The 19,441-nt window shown below is 38.8% G+C and overlaps 1 protein-coding gene and 1 pseudogene across 1 annotated transcript in view; one reads left to right on the top strand and one right to left on the bottom strand.

Annotated features, from left to right (window-relative positions):
- PLXDC2 (plexin domain containing 2) overlaps nt 1–19,441 on the bottom strand; it is a 540,324-nt gene that overhangs the window by 284,115 nt on the left and 236,768 nt on the right. Inside the window, exon 3 of the mRNA XM_064284902.1 lies at nt 835–981. Within this exon, the coding sequence (XP_064140972.1) occupies nt 835–981 (147 nt within the window). The remainder of the gene's footprint in view (nt 1–834; nt 982–19,441) is intronic.
- On the top strand, nt 1,098–1,722 carry LOC104845964 (centromere protein S-like; annotated as a pseudogene).

Raw genomic sequence — 19,441 nt, 5'->3', positions numbered from 1 at the left:
AAACAGCTCCTCAGAATAGTTAAATTATTCACTTAAGGACCACCACTAGTAAATGATGAACTCAGGATTAAAATATAGATCTAAAATCTAGATCTGACTCTCCTCCTCTACATTAAACTTCTTCCCTTAAGACCACAATTTGGTCTCTATATGTGTTTAAAATTTTTATAGAGGTACCAGTTAAAATGGCTTCCCTGGGCCAAGAGTCAAACAAAAATTCGTCATAAGGCCATTTAAAAGAAACAACAACTTTATGATGAGTCAGAAACTTAAGCAAGTTTTCAGATTTCATGGTAACCACCACCACCAACAACAAAGCATAAGTTAACAGTATTGATCAGTATGAGTTGACAACACTCATCATCCTTCAAGATAAGAAGCTTAGCATTCAGCGACCAACTTTCCCAAAACAAAAGGAAAATTAAATGTGATTAACCAATCAAAGCAAAGGGTTGGACACTTACTCACCTAAGCTTTAAAAGGGGAATAAAAAAAAAAATAAACTCATGTAAAATGGAAGATACTAAATTAATGTAATTAAAAAAAAATGTTCTATAAGCCAGTGATTTATGACTGAAAATCATCCAAGATAAATCTCAACTTTGAATTCAATATACAGTTCATCAGATTTACTAGGACATTGGTTAAATTAATGGTTATCAAAACAATTGTTTTTCATTTTCATTAATATCCTATTGCAATTACTAATGTAAATTGCAATTACAGAACTAAACATACTTGAAAAATGATCACAATAAACAAGGCGGATATGCCAATTAAAGCAATAATTTTTTCACACTGGAAAAAAGAAACCCTAAATATTGACGCTCTTACCGCAGCTTGCCGATGAGTATTAGACAATATTCCATGAATCTTCACTTTGTCTTTTTCCATTTGGTCTATATTCACCCACAAATCCCGGCTGGCAGAATCAGATGGACCATATATCCGAGATATGTAGTAATTATGATCTGTGTCCTCCTATAATAATAAAGAAAATAATTTGTATCAAGAATGGAGATATTGTCCCTACATTTCTTAAACACACACACACTCCTATTAAAATCACAAACATTAGTATTCTTCACAAGAGCCAAATGGGACAGTGGGAAAATCTGACTGAGCCGTCCTGGCCTGCAGTGATGGAGGATCAGGAAGCTGAGAAGGAGCAGCAATTATTTTACCAACAGAGGCTAAAGGCAGCACTTCACTGCACTGTGGGTTGTCTTTGCAAGGAAGATGCACCAAGCAAAGAGATGCAGCTTTCAATAAAGAAGCTGTTGCAGTTGCCAAAGACCTTGAGATGTTTGCCAGACATGCAAAAAGAAGCACCCTTTAACACTGAAGATGTGAAGTTCCTAGCCCAGAGGAGTAATTCACTGCTAAAATACATCACAGAGGAAAATGAAGAGATTGCTCAATTTAACCTAGAATAAAAGGCAAAGAAGAAAAAGAAGTTGGAGGGTGGAAACAAAGGTTCAAGGGAGCCCTCAAAGGAGTAGTGAGTGGAAAGTGAGAATTAGACTCATCACCATTTGAAAAAGCAGTCTTCAGCAGGCAGAACCCACCAGAAATGCCTATTGCCCCAAAGGGAATTTTGAAAGTCTAAGTGGGGATTCTGTGGGGATTTGGAGCCCTGGCAACACAGTGGTTAAGCATTTGGCTGCTAACCAAAGGTCGGCAGTTCAAATCCACTAGGTTCCTTGGAAATCCTATGGGGCCGAAATAGTCTGTCCTATAAAGTCACTATGAGTTGGAATCGACTCCATGGCTATGGTTTTTTTTTTTTTTTTTTTTTTAAATGAGGGTTGGACCCCTGCTAGCGCAGTGGTTAAGAGCTACAGCTGCTAACCAAAAGGTCAGCAGTTGGAATCCACCAGCAGCTCCCTGGAAACCCCATGGGGGAGTTCTACAATGTCCTATAGGGTCACCATAAGTCAGAATCAACTCGATAGCCATGGGTTTGGTTTGGTTTTTAAGTGGGGATCGGGGGAGGCCAGGAGGCTTTTTGTCCTATACATATTCTCTAAATAACTGACTTCAAAAACTAACTGCAAAGCACATAAAAAAAGGTGTTGTCTTTGACACTACTGCAAGAAACCAAAAGAGACTACATAAGTGGAAAAACATACCTTGCTTATGGATAGGTAGACTCAACATTGTGAAAAAGTCTATCCTACCGAAAGCAATCTGTAGATACAATGCAATCCCTATGCAAATTCCAATGGCATTTTTTTAATGAGATGGAGAAACAAATCACCAACTTCATATGAAAAAGGAAGAGGCCCTGGATAAGTAAAGCATTACTGAAGAAGAAGAACAAAGTGGGAGGTCTCATGCTACCCGATTTTAGAACCTATTATACCACCACAGTAGCCAAAACAGCCTGGTAGTGGTACAACAGGAGATACATAGATCAATGGAACAGAATTGAGAATCCAGACATAAACTGATCCACCTATGAGTAGATTATATTTGACAAAGGCCCAAAGTCTGTTAAATGGAGAAAAGACAGTCTCTTTAACATATGGTGCTGGCATAACCGGATATCCATCTGCAAGAAAATGAAACAAAACTCATACCCATGCAAAAAACCAACTCAAAATGGATCAAAGACCTAAATATAAAATCTAAAATGATAAAGATCATGGAAAGAAAAATAGAGACAATGCTAGGAGGCCTAATACATGGCATAAACAGTATATAAAACATTACTAATAATGTACAAACACCAGAAGAAAAACTAGATAACTGGGAGTTTCTAAAAATCAAACATTTATGCTCATCCAAAGACTCCACCAAAAGAGTAAAACGACAACCTACAGACTGGGAAAAAATTTTTGGCTATGACAAATCTGATCACCGTCTAATCTCTAAAATCTACAAGATACTGCAAAACCTCAACAACAAAAAACCCAGTTAAAAAATGGGTAAAGGATATGAACAGGAGCTTCACCAAAGAAGACATTCAGGCAGCTAACAGATACATGAAAAAATGCTGACAATCATTAGCCATTAGAGAAATGCAAGTCAAAACTACAATAAGATACCATCTCATCCCAATATGGCTAATATTAATCCAAAAAACACAAAATAATAAATGTTGGAGAAGTTGTGGAGAGACTAGAACACTCATACACTGCTAGTGGGAATATAAAATGGAGTGACCACTTTGGAAATCCATTTGGCACTTCCTTAGAAAGCTAGAACTACCATATGATCCAGCAATCCCACTGCTTGGAATATATCCTAGAGAAATAAGAGCCTTCACACGAATAGACATGTGCACACCCTTGTTCACTGCAGGACTGTTTACAATAGCAAAAAGATGGAAACAATCAAAGTCCCCATCAACTGATGAATGGATAAATAAATTATGGTATATTCACACAATGGAATACTACAGAACAATAAAGAACAACAATGAATCCGTGAAACATCTCATAACAGGGAGGAATCTGAAGGCATTATGCTGAGTGAAATTAGTCTCAAAAGGACAAATATTGCATGAGACCACTATTATAAGAGCTTAAGGAAAGATTTAAACACAGAAGAAAACATTCTTTGATGGTTACAAGGGTGAGGAGGGAGGGAGGGAGAAGGGTATTCACTAATCAGATAGTAGACAAGAATTATTTTAGGCGAAGGGAAAGACACACAATACAGGTGAAGTCAGCACAATTGAAATAATCTAAAAGGGAAGAAGTTTCCTGAATACAACCAAACACTTCGAGGGACAGAGTATTACGGTCTTGGGACAATGGTTTCAGGGGACATCTAGGTCAACTGGCATAACAAAGTGTATTAAGAAAACGTTCTGTATCCCACTCTGGTGAATCACATCTGGAGTCCTAAAAGCAAGCAAGCGGCCATCTAAGATGCATCAATTGGTCTCAACCCACGTGGAGCAAAGGAGAATGAAGAACACCAAAGACACAAGGAAAACATGAGCCCAAGAGAAAGAAAGGGCCACATACACCAAAAAGCCACATAAACCAGAGACCGGAAGAACTAGATGGTACCTGGCTACCACCAATGAATGACTGCCCTGAGAGGGAACACTACAGAGAATCCCTGATGGAGCAGGAGAAAAAATGGGATGCAGACCTCAAATTCTAGTAAAAAGACCAGATTCAATGGCCTGAGTGAGACTGGAGGGACCCCAGAGGTCATGGCCCCTGGACTCTCTGTTAGCCCAAAACTAAAACCATTCCTGAAGCCAACTTTTCAGACAAAGGTTAGATTGGACTGTAAGACATAAAATGATACTGGTGAGGAGTGTGCTTAAGTAGACACATGAGACTGTGGGCAGCTCCTGTGTGAAGGCAATATGAGAAGGTGGAAGGAGACAGGAGCTGGTTAAATAGACATGGGAAATACAGGGTGGAGAGAGGGAGTGTGCTGTCATGTTGTGGGGAGAGGAACTAGGGTCACCTAACAATGTGTATGTAAGTTTTTGTATGAGAAACTGACTTGAATTGTAAACTTACACGTAAAGCAAAATAAAAATAAATAAATTAAAGGAAAAACGGTGTTGTCTTTGAATGGTGTATTTTGGAAATGATATCTATTGGAATTAATAAAATTACACTGGCAATTAAACATGGTCAACTTTTTAGAGGGGGAAAAAAAAACAAGCCAAATGGATTAAATAATTTCTAAGGGAAGTAAATTAATATCTAAGAAATATAAAATTAGGAACCTTCTTTAAAAGAAAATGTTCAATAGCAAAAGTTGGAAACAAAGGTATGCTCTGAATACAACAGTCTTTTTGTTAACAGTAACAATCTGTAACAGTAATATTAGAGATCTTTCTAATTGCTGCCCAAACAAAAATGGCACTTCTAGACCTATCTACTGAAAGCCTGAGTTGTAGTTACTATTGAGCAACAACAAATTCAAACTTCTCTTCTTGGAAAAAAAAAAAAAAAATTAGTGATATCAGGGCCTTTCAGTTAATGGAGCCATTGTAGCTCAGCGGTTAAGACCTATGGTTGCTAACCAAAAGGTTGGCAGTTGGAATCCACCAGTGCTCCTTAGATACCCTATGGGGCAGTTCTGTCCTCTAGGGTTGCTATGAGTTGGAATCAAGTTGACGGCAATGGGTTTTTCAGTCAATGGTTCTATAAATGGAGATAATACATTATTTTCTTTAATATGAGTTATTAAATTCTACTTTCATATGAATTCTCATTATTGATATTACCATGGTATATGTCACAAAATCTTTATTTTTCATGTTTCCTACTCAATGAAGGAATTCAAATGCTTTCAAAGGCAATTTTATGAGCAGCATCCAGAAAAACCATATAATTCTTGACTAATTCTAATATTATCATGAAATATAATTGTGCTTATCAATTTAAAGAGTCTTTACATAGAATAGATACCCTGGTGGCGTAATAGTTAAGAACTACTGCTGCTAACCAAAAGGTAGGCCGTTCAAACGCACCAGGCACTCCTTGGAAACTCTGTGGGGCAGTTTTACTCTGTTCTATAGGGTTGCTATGAGTCAGAATGGACTCGATGGCAACATGTTTTTACATAGAATATATCTTAAAAAATTCAAGTAAATGTAAGAAACATGTTCAATGAATAAAGGGCTTATGATTTGAATAATGAATTTGGGATATGAATTTTGGCTAATAAATTTATTATTTGAGTTCTAGTTAAACAAAATGCAGTTATTTTTTGAAATCTAGTCAAAACAAAAATTCTGTGGACCTTTTCACAAGTAATAAGGCAAAATATACATAAAACTGATCATATAAAAGAAGGAAAATTGTAAGCAGCATTTTAAATAAATTTCCCTTCAAGACAAAATGAAAGAATAGACCCTAAATGTAACTGCTGAGAAAAGTGAATAAACGTTTTAAAAAATAGATTTTTTAAGAACAAATATCCTAGGAATAACTCCAATTAAACTCTAGTTATTGCATAAAATTTATGCAATAACTTCACCTATGGTGAAGAATATACCATGGACTGCCAGAAAAACAAACAACTCTGTCTTGGAAAAAATACAGCAGAGTGCTCCTTGGAAGAGAGGATGGTGAGATTTATCTCACATACTTTGGACGTATTATCAGAAGGCACCAGTCCCTGGAGAAGAACATCATGCTTGGTGAAGTAGAGGGTCAACAACAACAAAAAAGGAAGACCCTCAATGAAATGGATTGACACAGTGGCTACAACAATGGGCTCAAACCTAACAACGATTGTGAGGATAGTACAGGACCAGGCAGTGTCTCGTTCTGTTGTACATAGCGTCGCTATGAGTTGGAATCAACAGCACCTAACAACAACAACACCAGCTATGGTGAAATAAAAGAAAGGTCTGCAGAGAAAGAAGAATAGAGGAGATACAAAGAAGCAGAAACAAGAAGTCACAGAGCTCAAGATGGCTTTGATATTCTACTGGTTTTCAGTCCTTCCTTCCAGAATGCCATGATGCAGATTGTGTTCTTTGAGGGTGAAGAACATTCTGATTATGTCTCCAACATGTATTCAATGCCTCCCCAATGTCTGGAGGCTATGCAGGTTGACCTCATCAGAAGCTTCACAGATGAGCTCTCTATTGCTCTTAAGCACAGCCATCCTGCCACCTATCATTCCACTGGCCACAATGGTTGTTGGCCAGGCACTGGCACATAACTTAGAAGAACCAATCAATGAGACATTCAGGAGTTTTGGCAGAGAGAAGTTCCCTTATTCTGACTGCTGAGATGTGTAGGTGTTAAGCTGGGAACTGCTGAAACCATTTTGCTACCATAAGGGAACTCTCCTTGAAGATGAGGCAAACACAAAGATAAGGAGAGGACCATAAACACTGAAAGGGAAAAGCTAGAACCCTGATCAAGAGTATCTAAGCATGACTTACTGCTGGACTAATTCCCTTAGATGAACCATTAAATCTCTTTTATTGTCAAAAAAACTTGAGTCAGTTATTGTCAACCAAAATAATCCTCACTGGCAAACAGGTTTCTTACTTGCAACCAAAAAAAAACTTACACAACACTGAATAAGGCACACTCTCTAAAGACTTAGGTTGTTGTTGTGTGCTGTTGAGTCAATTCCGACTGATAGCGACCCCATGTGACAGAGTATAACTGCACCACAGGGTTTTCTTGGCTGTGATCTTTACAGAAGCACATCGCCAGGTCTTTCTCCAGCAGAGCTGCTGGGTGGGTTCAAATCATCAACCTTTTGGTTAGCAGCCAAGCACTTAATCTTTGAACAACTCGGGCTCCTGAAAGACTTACAGATCTGGAAAATAAACAACTCATTCAATTCTGGTATTCTAGCTAGTCACATAACAGAAATGGAAGCTTGTATCTAACCAGCTGGAAACTATCAAGCCTGAGTAATAAATGATAATGATTCAGTAATTTTTCAATGAATGGCATGAAATGGCCATTTTGAGGAAAAATTCAGTGAGTAATAATTTTTATCCCTACTGCTAGTGTTATTATGAAGAATTCAGCCACAGTTAGGACACAGATGCAATCTTTAGGTTAATTATGTAATAGATTCTATGACACTGCCAAATTATCAAATAAATATTCTCATTAAAATTCTAAACTTTCAGTACAGAGTTCAGAATAACTGTTGACATCAACATATCTAAAATGACTCTGGTATTTTCCTTAACCCCCCATTTTCTTTAATTATTCATGGAATAGCCACAAAGTTACCATAATGAACAAGAATAGTATTATATTTAAATAATAGATTACTTGTAAAAATATACACTAGCTTGTCTAATTAAAATATACATCATTGATATGGCTATGTGAAAATACGCCTTCATTTTAACTTAAATCAGAACTGTCAAAAATAATATCACATCTTAGAAAAGATTAAAAAGCTGAAGAATATTGCTTGGTGCTTGACTTTTATAGCCCAAATTTGCCAAGTTGTCATGGAAAATTTTATTCAGTGAGGAAGATATTTTATTGTTTACCTAGGAATTTAGAGAAACAAGTTGTTAAATTCCAGAGAAAGGTGTTTGGCTCAGTTATCCAGGAAAGTCATAAAATAGATAATTTCAAAAAGTTTGACATTTTAACATTACTAAGTTATTCAAACCACGTCTTGTCAGTAATGGCACCTAAAGAGTTGTCAAAAGCCACTCCAGGCACAAAGATTTTCACTTTCTATTCAAAAGCAAACTATATCTAACACTATAGAAAACAAAATAGCACTGTGATATGCCGAGTTGCCAATTCATTTAGGAAACCAACTGTTACTGAAAGTGTAAGTCACAGGAGGTAACTAAATCCTATAAATTCATGTTTCTCAAAAATGCCTGGAAATGTGCAGCTGCGGACAAACAGACGATATACACTACAGATACAGAGGGAAAGTCACCATTACCACAGCTCAGCCATCTTACAACAACCAGTATAAACAAATACAAACCCAAATGCCTTCTCTTCTATCATGGGCATTATTGTTGTTGTGTGCTGTCAAGTCGATTTCCAATCATTAAAAAAAAAAAAACCCATTGCTGATTCCCACTCATAAGAAAAAAACCCAGAGTAGAAATGCACCATGGAGTTTCTAAGGAGCTGCTGGTGGATCTGAACTGTCGGCCTTGGTTAGCAGCAGAGCTCTGAACCACTGTGCCGCCAGGGTTCCATTCCCACTCATAGCAACCCTATATTACAGAGTAGATCCTTGTAGGATTTCCTAGGCTGTAATCTTTATAGGAACAGATTGCCAGGTCCTTTCTTCCTGGAGCAGTTGATGTGCTCAAATTCCCCACTTTTTGTTTTCACAGTCAAGGGCTTAACCATTGTGCCACCAGAGCTCTTTATCATAAGCATTAGGTTGATTTTATGATTGACAAGTTTTACAGATGCTTCAGGTTACCTTATGTAGCAATAGCAACTGAAGTCCAAATTCATTTCATTAAAAACTTAAAAAACAAAATATCTGGAACTTAAGGTATGATCATCACTTAAAAATATACACATACACAAAACATAATCAAGGTTCATAGGTAAAGTTATTTAGCACTGAATCATTTGGTTAACATGCCATAATAAATGAATATTATAATTTGCATGGTTCTTTTCAGGCGTTAATACATATACTATATATATCATATTCTTAAAAGAATGATTTCACAAGGACTATAGGGTTGCTATGAGTAGGAATCAACTAGACAGCAATGGGTTTGGTTAGGTTTTGGTATATAACTCATTTAGCTCCCAGGTTGCTACCATGGTTAATGTGCTCAGCTACAAACTAAAAGGCTGGAGGTTCAAGTCCACTGAGAGGCACGTCAGAAGAAAAGCCTGGTGATCTACTTCCACAATATCAGCCACTGAAAATCCTATGTCGCACAGTTTTATTCTGACACACATGGGGTCCCCATGAGTCAGAATTGACTTGAAGGTGACTGGTTTGAATCTTTGGTTCTTTGGTTCATATAAAGGTAAAGCTATCTTAAAGTATTAATTATATATACTCCTCAGAAACAAAAACATTTAAAAAGTGTTTATGTATGATCTAAAAAAAGTCATGTTGATACAAGGAACCAAAGGCATGATAAAACAACAGAAGGAGAGAATAAGTTTTTTTTTTTTTAATATATTACAAGAAAAAGTTTTCTGATAGAGACTTGAAACTGTACACATGTTCCAAGAATATTTACATTAGAATTTTGAAAGCTAAGAAATGTTGTGATGGAGTTTTTTATAGATTAAAAATTTTTTTTTTTTTATGGTCATGTACGTAGAGTTGGAAACCCTGGTGGTGTAGTGGGTAAGAGCTGCAGCTACTAATCAAAAGGTAGGCAGTTTGAATCCACCAGGCACTCCTTGGAAACCCTATGGGGGCAGTTCTACCCTGTACTATAGGGTTGCCATGAGTCGGAATTGACTTGATGGAGTTATTCCTAAGGAGAAAAAAATTCAGTAGTTAGATACGTCTCCATTTTTCCATAATATTTTTTAAAAGAAACAATGCCTACACAATCTGAGAGAAAAACGATGTGACTTATTTATTTTTTGCTCATTATACTTAGGTATAAAGACATATAGTCACACTACTAAAAACACACAGAGAATATGTCACCAAAGAAACTTTCTAAAAAACAAAGAAAATGACCTAATTATACAATTAGATCAACCAAAGCATGTATCGAACATGGAAATGAAAATGGAGAAGCTGTAGGCGAACTTCTGATGTTAAGCGCCAAATCCATGGAATTTATACTGAGGGAAATAGGACAATTTAGAATTATGGTCATAAAGCAAAATGTAATTGATAGCAACCATGAAAATATAAAAATAACCAAAAATAAATGAAGAGGATTGTAAAGTGCCAAGAAATGAAACTTCATTATCTCATACTTTATACCAGGTAGTTAGTTAAAAGGTAATATCTGAAATACACAAATACAGTTTTAAAAACTAATAAAATTATCTTAATTTTTAAGAGGATCTTTTAAGGCAAGTCTGGAACTGGTAGCCTACAGGTTATATACATGCCACCAAAGGCCGGCAGATACAAAGTTAAATGGATTATTTTTCTCAAACATATACTCATGGCACAATCCCAATTTTATAAAATTATATCTACCTAAATAGACCAACAACTTCATTGCAAATACCTTCTTTTACCAACATAAATGGCGACTAAACACATGGACCTCACCAGATGGAACGCACAGAAATCAAATTGACTACATCTGTGGGAAGAGATGATGGAAAAGCTCAATATTATCAGTAAGAACAAGGCCAGGGGCCAACTGTGGAACAGACCATCAATTGCTCATATGCAAGTTCCAGCTGAAACTGAAGAAAATCAGAGCAAGTCCACGAGAGCCAAAATATGACCTTGAGTATATCCCACCTGAATTTAGAGACCATCTGAAAAATAGATTTGACGCATTGAACACTAGTGACCAAAGACCAGACGAGTTATGAAATGACATCTAGGACATCATCCATAAAGAAAGCAAGAGGTCACTGAAAAGACAGGAGAGAAAGAAAAGACCAAGATGGATGTCAGAGGAGACTCTGAAACTTGCTCTCAAACGTTGAGCAGCTAAAGCAAAAGAAAGAATTGATGAAGTAAAAGAACTAAACAGAAGATTTCAAAGGGTGACTCGAGAAGACAAAGTATTATAATGACATGTGCAAAGAGCTGGAGATGGAAAACCAAAAGGCAAGAACATGCTTGGCGTTTTTCAACTTGAAAGAACTGAAGAAAAAATTCAAGCCTCGAGTTGTAACAGTGAGGGATTCTATGCAGAAAATACTAAATGAGGCAGGAAACATCAAAAGAAGATGGAAGGAATACACAGAATCATCATACTCATACCAAAAAGAATTAGTTGATGTTCAACCATTTCAAGAGATGGCATATGATCAGGAACTGATGGTACGGAAGGAAGAAGTCCAAGCTGCTCTGAAGGTATTGGCGAAAAACAAGGCTCCAGGAATTGATGCAGTATCAATTGAGATGTTTCAACAAACAGATGCAGTGCTGGAGGTGCTCACTCATCTATGTCAAGAAATATGGAAGACAGCTTCCTGGCCAACTGACTGGAAGAGATCCATGTTTATGCCTATTCCCAAGAAAGGTGATCCAAACGAATGTGGAAATTATAGAACAATATCATTAATATTACACGCAAGCAAAATTTTGCTGAAGATCATACAAAAATGGCTGCGGCAGAAATTCAGGCCTCTTTCAGAAGATGACCTGGAACCAGGGATATCATTGCTGATGTCAGATGGATCCTGGCTGAAAGCAGAGAATACCAGGAGGATGTTTACCTGTGTTTTGTTGACTATGCAAAGGCATTCGACTGTGTGGATCATAACAAACTATGGATAACATTGTGAAGAATGGGAATTCCCAAACACTTAATTGTGCTCATGAGGAACCTTTACATAGATCAAGAAGCAGTTGTTTGGACAGAACAAGGGGGTACTGATTGGTTTAAAGTCAGGAAAGGTGTGTGTCAGGGTTGTATTCTTTCACCACACCTATTCAATCCGTATGCTGAGCAAATAATCTGAGAAACAGGACTATATGAAGAATGGGGCATCAGGATTGGAGGAAGACTCATTAACAACCTGCGTTATGCAGATGACACTGCCTTGCTTGCTGGAAGTGAAGAGAACTTGAAGCACTTACTAATAATGATCAAAGACCACAGCCTTCAATATGGATTGCACCTCAACATAAAGAAAACAAAAATCCTCACAACTGGACCAATGAGCAACATTATGATAAATGGAGAAAAGATTGAAGTTGTCGAGGATTTCATTTTACTTGGATCCACAATCAACACCCATGGAAGCAGCAGTCAAGAAATCAAAAGATGCATTGCATTGGGTAAATCTGCTGCAAAGGACCTTTTTAAAGTGTTGAAGAGCAAGGATGGTGCCTTGAGGACTAAGGCGCACCTGACCCAAGCCATGGTATTTTCAATCGCATCATATGCATGTGAAAGCTGGACAGTGAATAAGGAAGACTAAAGAAGAGCTGACACCTGTGAGTTGTGGTGCTGGTGAAGAATATTGAATATACCATGGACTGCCAAAAGAACAAACAAATCTGTCTTAGAAGAAGTACAACCAGAATGCTCCTTAGAGGCAAGGATGGCGAAACTGTGTCTTACGTACTTTGGATATGTTGTCAGGAGGGATCAGTCCCTGGAGAAGGACATCATGCTTGGCAAAGTATAGGGTCCGCAGAAAAGAGGAAGACCCTCAACGACGTGGACTGACACAGTAGCTGCAACAATGAGCTCAAGTATAACAACGATTTTAAGGATGGCTCAGGACCGGGCAGTGTTTAGTTCTGTTGTACATAGATAGGGTCCCTATGAGTCGGAACCGACTCGATGGCACCTAACAACAAAAACAATACTAAATATCGAGTTTGAAGTTCTTTATAAAAATGATTTTATATTGTAAGCATTGTACAGAAGCAACTTTGTATCATCGTTCTTCGTTTATGCAGAAATATTTAATGTGTATAAGGTACAACGTATTTTTAGCAAGAAACATTTTTGATGGAATGTATGGGCGGTAATAGTGTAGAACTACTCAATACTACTGTTAGATCCTGGCAATATTTATAATTACATAAGAGACTTTTACAGAGTTGTTCATATTTTCCTCTTAGTTGCTATCTTAGTATAATCTGCTGGTTTATTTCTACATGTTTTCAAGGACCTCAGAAAGGGGTTATAGGCTGCAGAGATAGTTACACTCTGACAAAGTTATGGGAAGAGCATGGAAAATGTGCCGGTGAGGTGGAGGGTGGAACTGAGGTGGGAGGAGAGATACCGTGTCCTTGTTCTGTAGAAGACATTAAACTTGCAGACAAGTGACCTGATTTCTAGTTCCCACTGACTAGGTCACTAATAAGCTTTGTCACTTTCCAAACAACTGTAACAAAAAAATAAAAAAAACGAACATGTTGCCCTTGAGTCGATGATCACTCATAGTGATCGTATAGGACAGAGTAGAAATGCCCCACAGGGTTTCAAGGGGGGGGCTGGTGGATGAATTCAAACTGCCTGAGCTTTTAACCACTGTGCCATCAGGCCTCCTCTGTCACTTTAGTGGAGGCCAAATTCTCTTCCATTCCTTTCAGTGGCATTCAAAGTGTGAACTTTTACTGGATATAATTCCTCTTTTGCCAGAGGTAAAATCATATATAGAGAGGCAGGAGTTCTGGACCTGCAGGAGCAGACCAGCGGAATGAGTGGTGGCTCCCAGGAGGACTGGGCCATTATGGACATCATCAGATGTGGACGAGACTACAGAGAAAGAGCTAGGAGAGAAAGATACCCGCCCTTCCCAGTTACATTAGAAGAAGGTAACCTACGAGGGAGTGGAGGAACACACTTAGTTCACGTTAGTTTCTTTATCAATAAAAAATAGATGGTAGCATTTAGCATTCTTTTAGTGAGCTGCCACAGAATCAAATGAAACCAATGTATTTCAGCACATTTGAAAAGTACATGAACAGAATATAAAGAATTCAGTATTATTAAATCATCCCCATATAATTTCAGCATAATAAGAACAATTACGTATTACCTTCAGATAGTCTCCAATACATGCCAGCAAATTCTACAACGATGCCCTCTTCAGTTACTAAAAACAATTATACGGCACACAATTCAATTTACTCTTATAGTGTCTGAAGAATTGATATCAATCTGCTTATCTCCTGTTGATTAGATCAGATTACTGCACCAGTTCTCATTACGCACACCCTTTACATTTGGTTTTCAGTGTCTTACACACATCCTCACCATTTCTCTAAGGATTTTTACCTCCTTGATCTATCTACAGCATAGTCATTCCCCCCTTGCATTTCTTGTCTATGACTCTTTGTAGCTATTACTCATTCTACCAATTTTTCACAATAGTTAAGAGACCCTCAAGAATATAAGATTAGTAGAGTATTTCTCTGTGTGTGTGTGTGTGAATTTACTGTGAGGGTCAAAATATTGTGCAACACAAAATATGGGATTTCAGCAATATTTCCATTATTATAAGACAGCCTGCATTTCCGAGTAATGATCTCTGTCACAGGCAAGGCTGTTTCTCATGCTACTCAGAGACAGGTAAACTGTTATGGCCAAGGAAGCACAACACATTTACTTGTGATCTTTCAAAATAATAGCAAAATGAAGACTATAAAATTCATTCAAGCGACTGCCTACATGCCTGGGCAATGTGAGATGTGCTGGTGTTTGTGCTTAGTTACTGAATGAAACAGAACATATTTTCCACCTGGATATAGTATATCTTTATCTGTTCCCGGTAGAAACCTTTAACCTTTTCAAGAATGAGCCCAGGAGACGATTCCCACCCTGCACTGGTGAGACAGAAAAGGCCATGGAGTCAGAGTCTGGAGCAAATTTTGATGGAATCATTAGCATCTCTGTTTGTCTTTTATAAATACAAGCAAACGATTCCCAAACAGTGACCACTAAGGTGGCTCACTGCTAAGTTACCAGGGATCTCTGAGGGCTCCAAGAGCAAAGCAGAAAATGTATGAGTACAAAATATTTAAAATATGTATGAGATTTCTCTTAAAATGCACACAACCGGCATTTAAAATAGTATAGCTGGAAGGAGATTTGGGTTGAAGTACAGGCTCTGTTTCTAAACAGCAACTGCATCTTTCAGGTGTCTTCTATAGTGCCTTTCAACAAAGGTTCTAAGATCCTGCTGCCACAAGGAAAATAGGAGATAATTGCTAGGGTCAGATGACCTTTTGCTTGATTTAAGTCCTAAACCAAAAGAAATAAAGGTGCTGCAGCTTGAATAGCTTTGATTCAAAACACATTGCAGGTAGCTAGCTACAGTTAGCAGCAGTACCAAGGGTACTTCATCACCCTTGCTGATACGTGTAGACGGCTCCAATTTAAGACTGGAGACAAATTCACAGACTTGTTGCAGGGGATATAAGAACCCTTGTGGACATTATGCATCCTCTGTGCAGACAGAAGAAATCACCGGTCGTGAATATGTGTGTACTAGCATTTTACAAATGCATATAGAGATTATTATTGTGATGGGTAAAATATGAATTCATTTCATGTGTCACTGAATTTCTCTGTAATTCATGGTCTTGTGTACGTTTCCAATCAACTGTAAATAAGCAACAACGTTATGGATGGCTTCAAAATATTCTAATACTGAAGAAAAACCATCGTAATTCAAAGAAGTGGAAATTTCTGCTCCAGACTTAGTGACAGGGCCAGAACTCAGGATATATACTTCTTTTATCGCATTTGGACTTGTAAAAGCCCTAAATTTATTACCTTTGAAAACTCATGTCATTCTCTAATACTAATCAGAATAATCACTCAAGCTTTCTAAAATAGGATTTTTGTAAAATTCACATACTTTTGGGAGGCAGGGCCAAGATGGCGGACTAGGTGGACGCTACCGTGGATCCCTCTTGCAACATAGACTCGGAAAAACAAGTGAATCGATCACATACATAACAATCTACGAACCCTGAACAACAAACACAGATTTAGAGATGGAGAATGAACAAATACGGGGAGGCAGCGATTGTTTTCAGAGCCTGGAGCCGGTGTACTAGTCAGGTGACCTTCGGCGCCCGACTTGGGGCACAGCCCAGGGGGGCAGACGGCACAAACAAGGGACCCAGCCATGGCCCCCGAACTCATTCTGGGAGGGGGCCCAGCCGTTTCGCGCGGGTGGCGTGGTGGCACAGCCAGTGGGAGAAGTCCCTGGGAGGCAGTGACTGGTCTTGGAGCAGGGAGAGCAGCGTCCCAGCTGGGGAGCCGTCCCGCCGGGATTTTGGCAGGGGCGGGCACGGCATAAGCGCAGGGAGCTGCTCCACACCTTTGAACTAACCCCGGGAGGGGCCCAGCCGGTTCGCGTGGGCAGCGTGGCAGAATGGCGACGCAGCCAGTGGGAGAAGTCCCTGGGAGGCAGTGACTGGTCTTGGAGAGGGGAGAGCAGCGTCCCAGCCGGGGAACCGTCCCGCCGGGATTTTGACTGGGAGCAGGCACGGCATAGGCACGGCGAGCTGCTCCATCCCCCTGAACTAGCCCGGTGGGGAGCCCAACCGGTTCGCGTGGGCGGCATGGCGACGCGGCCGGTGGGGGAGGTCCCCGGGGGGCAGCGACTGGTCTTGGAGCGGGTAGAGCGGCGTCCCAGCCGAGACGTGTGGTCACAGTGCAGGCGCGGGGAGCTGCTCTGCTATTCACAGAAGCAGTGCGGTGACGCAGCTGGCGGGATGGGGAGTCCCCGGGAGGCAGCGACTGATTTTGGAGTCGGGAGTGCACCGTCCCAGTAGGGGAACCTTGACACTGGACGTGGGGCTGGCAGCGGAGGATCTGACCGTGACTCCAGCGGGCCAGACCCCCCAGGGGCAATCTCCACACAGCCAGCACACATAGGCGACGTGCCCCGCGGAAATCTCAGATATAATAGTCACTCCAGCAAGACAAGCAACTCTGGCTATATTCTGAGGTGCTACTTTCCTATCTCTCTGATCCCTCCCCCACCCTCCCCAGGCGGCTTCATTAACATCTGAATAGCCTGGGCCAGAGGGAGAACTCTGATAGGGATCCGACTGCATTTTTTTTTTAGCGGATTTTCTGGAAAAACTAGTTTCCCAGTGATGGCTCAGAGACAGCAGTCCATATCAAACCACATAAACAAGCAGACGATGACAGCTTCTCCAACCCCCCAAACGAAAGAATCAAAATCTTTCCCAAATGAAGATACAATCCTGGAATTATCAGATACAGAATATAAAAAACTAATTTACAGAATGCTTCAAGACATCACAAACGAAATAAGGCAAACTGCAGAAAAAGCCAAGGAACACACCAATAAAACTGTTAAAGAACTCAAAAAGATTATTCAAGAACATAGTGGAAAAATTAATAAGTTGCAAGAATCCATAGAGAGACAGCATGTAGAAATCCAAAAGATTAACAATAAAATTACAGAATTAGATAACGCAATAGGAAGTCAGAGGAGCAGACTCGAGCAATTAGAATGCAGACTGGGACATCTGGAGGACCAGGGAATCAACACCAACATAGCTGAAAAAAAATCAGATAAAAGAATTAAAAAAAAATGAAGAAACCCTAAGAATCATGTGGGACTCTATCAAGAAGGATAACCTGCGGGTGATTGGAGTCCCAGAACAGGGAGGGGGGACAGAAAACACAGAGAAAATAGTTGAAGAACTCCTGACACAAAACTTCCCTGACATCATGAAAGACAAAAGGATATCTATCCAAGATGCTCACCGAACCCCATTTAAGATTGATTGAAAAAGAAAAACACCAAGACATATTATCACCAAACTCGCCAAAACCAAAGATAAAGACAAAATTTTAAAAACAGCCAGGGAGAAAAGAAAGGTTTCCTTCAAGGGAGAATCAGTAAGAATAAGTTCAGACTACTCAGCAGAAACCATGCAGGCAACAAGGGAATGGGACGACATATACAGAGCACTGAAGGAGAAAAACTGCCAGCCAAGGATCATATATCCAGCAAAATTCCTCTGAAATATGAAGGCGAAATTAAGATATTTACAGATAAACACAAGTTTAGAGAATTTGCAAAAACCAAACCAAAGCTACAAGAAATACTAAAGGATATTGTTTGGTCAGAAAACCAATAATATCAGATACCAGCACAATACAAGGTCACAAAACAGAACGTCCTGATATCAACTCAAATAGGGAAATCACAAAAACAAACAAAGATTAATTAAAAAAAATAATAATAATAATACACATAACAGGGAATCATGGAAGTCAATAGGTAAAAGATCACAATAATCAAAAAGAGGGACTAAATACAGGAGGCATTGAACTGCCAGATGGAGAGTGATACAGGGCTATATAGAACGATACGTTAGGTTTTTACTTAGAAAAATAGGGGTAAATAATAAGGTAACCACAAAAAGGAATATCAACTCCATAACTCAAGATAAAAGCCAAGAAAAACGTAACGACTCAACTAACATAAAGTCAAACACTATGAAAATGAGGATCTCACAATTTACTAAAACGTCTCAGCAAAAAAAAGTATGTGGAAAAATGAAATTGCCAACAACACACATGAAAAGGCATCAAAATGACAGCACTAAAAACTTATTTATCTATAATTACGCTGAATGTAAATGGACTAAATGCACCAGTAAAGAGACAGAGAATCACGGACTGGATAAAGAAACACGATCCATCTATATGCTGCCTACAAGAGACACACCTTAGACTTAGAGACACACACAAACTAAAACTCAAAGGATGGAAAAAAGTATATCAAGCAAACAATAAGCAAAAAAGAAGAGGAGTAGCAATATTAATTTCTGACAAAATACACTTTAGACTTAAATCCACCACAAAGAATAAAGAAGGACACTATATAATGATAAAAGGGACAATTCATCAGGAAGACATAACCATATTAAATATTTACGCACCCAATGACAGGGCTGCAAGATACATAAATCAAATTTTAACAGAATTGAAAAACGAGATAGATACCTCCACAATTATAGTAGGAGACTTCAAACACACCACTTTCGGAGAAGGACAGGACATCCAGTAAGAAGCTCAACAGAGACACGGAAGACCTACTTACAACAATCAACCAACTTGACCTCATTAACTTATACAGAACTCTCCACCTAACTGCAGCAAAGTGTACTTTTTTTTCTAGCGCACATGGAACATTCTCTAGAATAGACCACATATTAGGTCATAAAACAAACCTCTGCAGAGTCCAAAACATCGAAATATTACAAAGCATCTTCTCAGACCACAAGGCAATAAAACTAGAAATCAATAACAGAAAAACTAGGGAAAAGAAATCAAATACTTGGAAAATGAACAATACCCTCCTGAAAAAAGACTGGGTTATAGAAGACATCAAGGAGGGAATAAGGA

This window comes from Loxodonta africana, chromosome 4 (genome assembly GCF_030014295.1).
Source record: "Loxodonta africana isolate mLoxAfr1 chromosome 4, mLoxAfr1.hap2, whole genome shotgun sequence".
NCBI lineage: Eukaryota > Metazoa > Chordata > Mammalia > Proboscidea > Elephantidae > Loxodonta > Loxodonta africana.
Note: the sequence above shows the minus strand (reverse complement) of the source record. Positions and strands in the feature narration are given on the sequence as shown.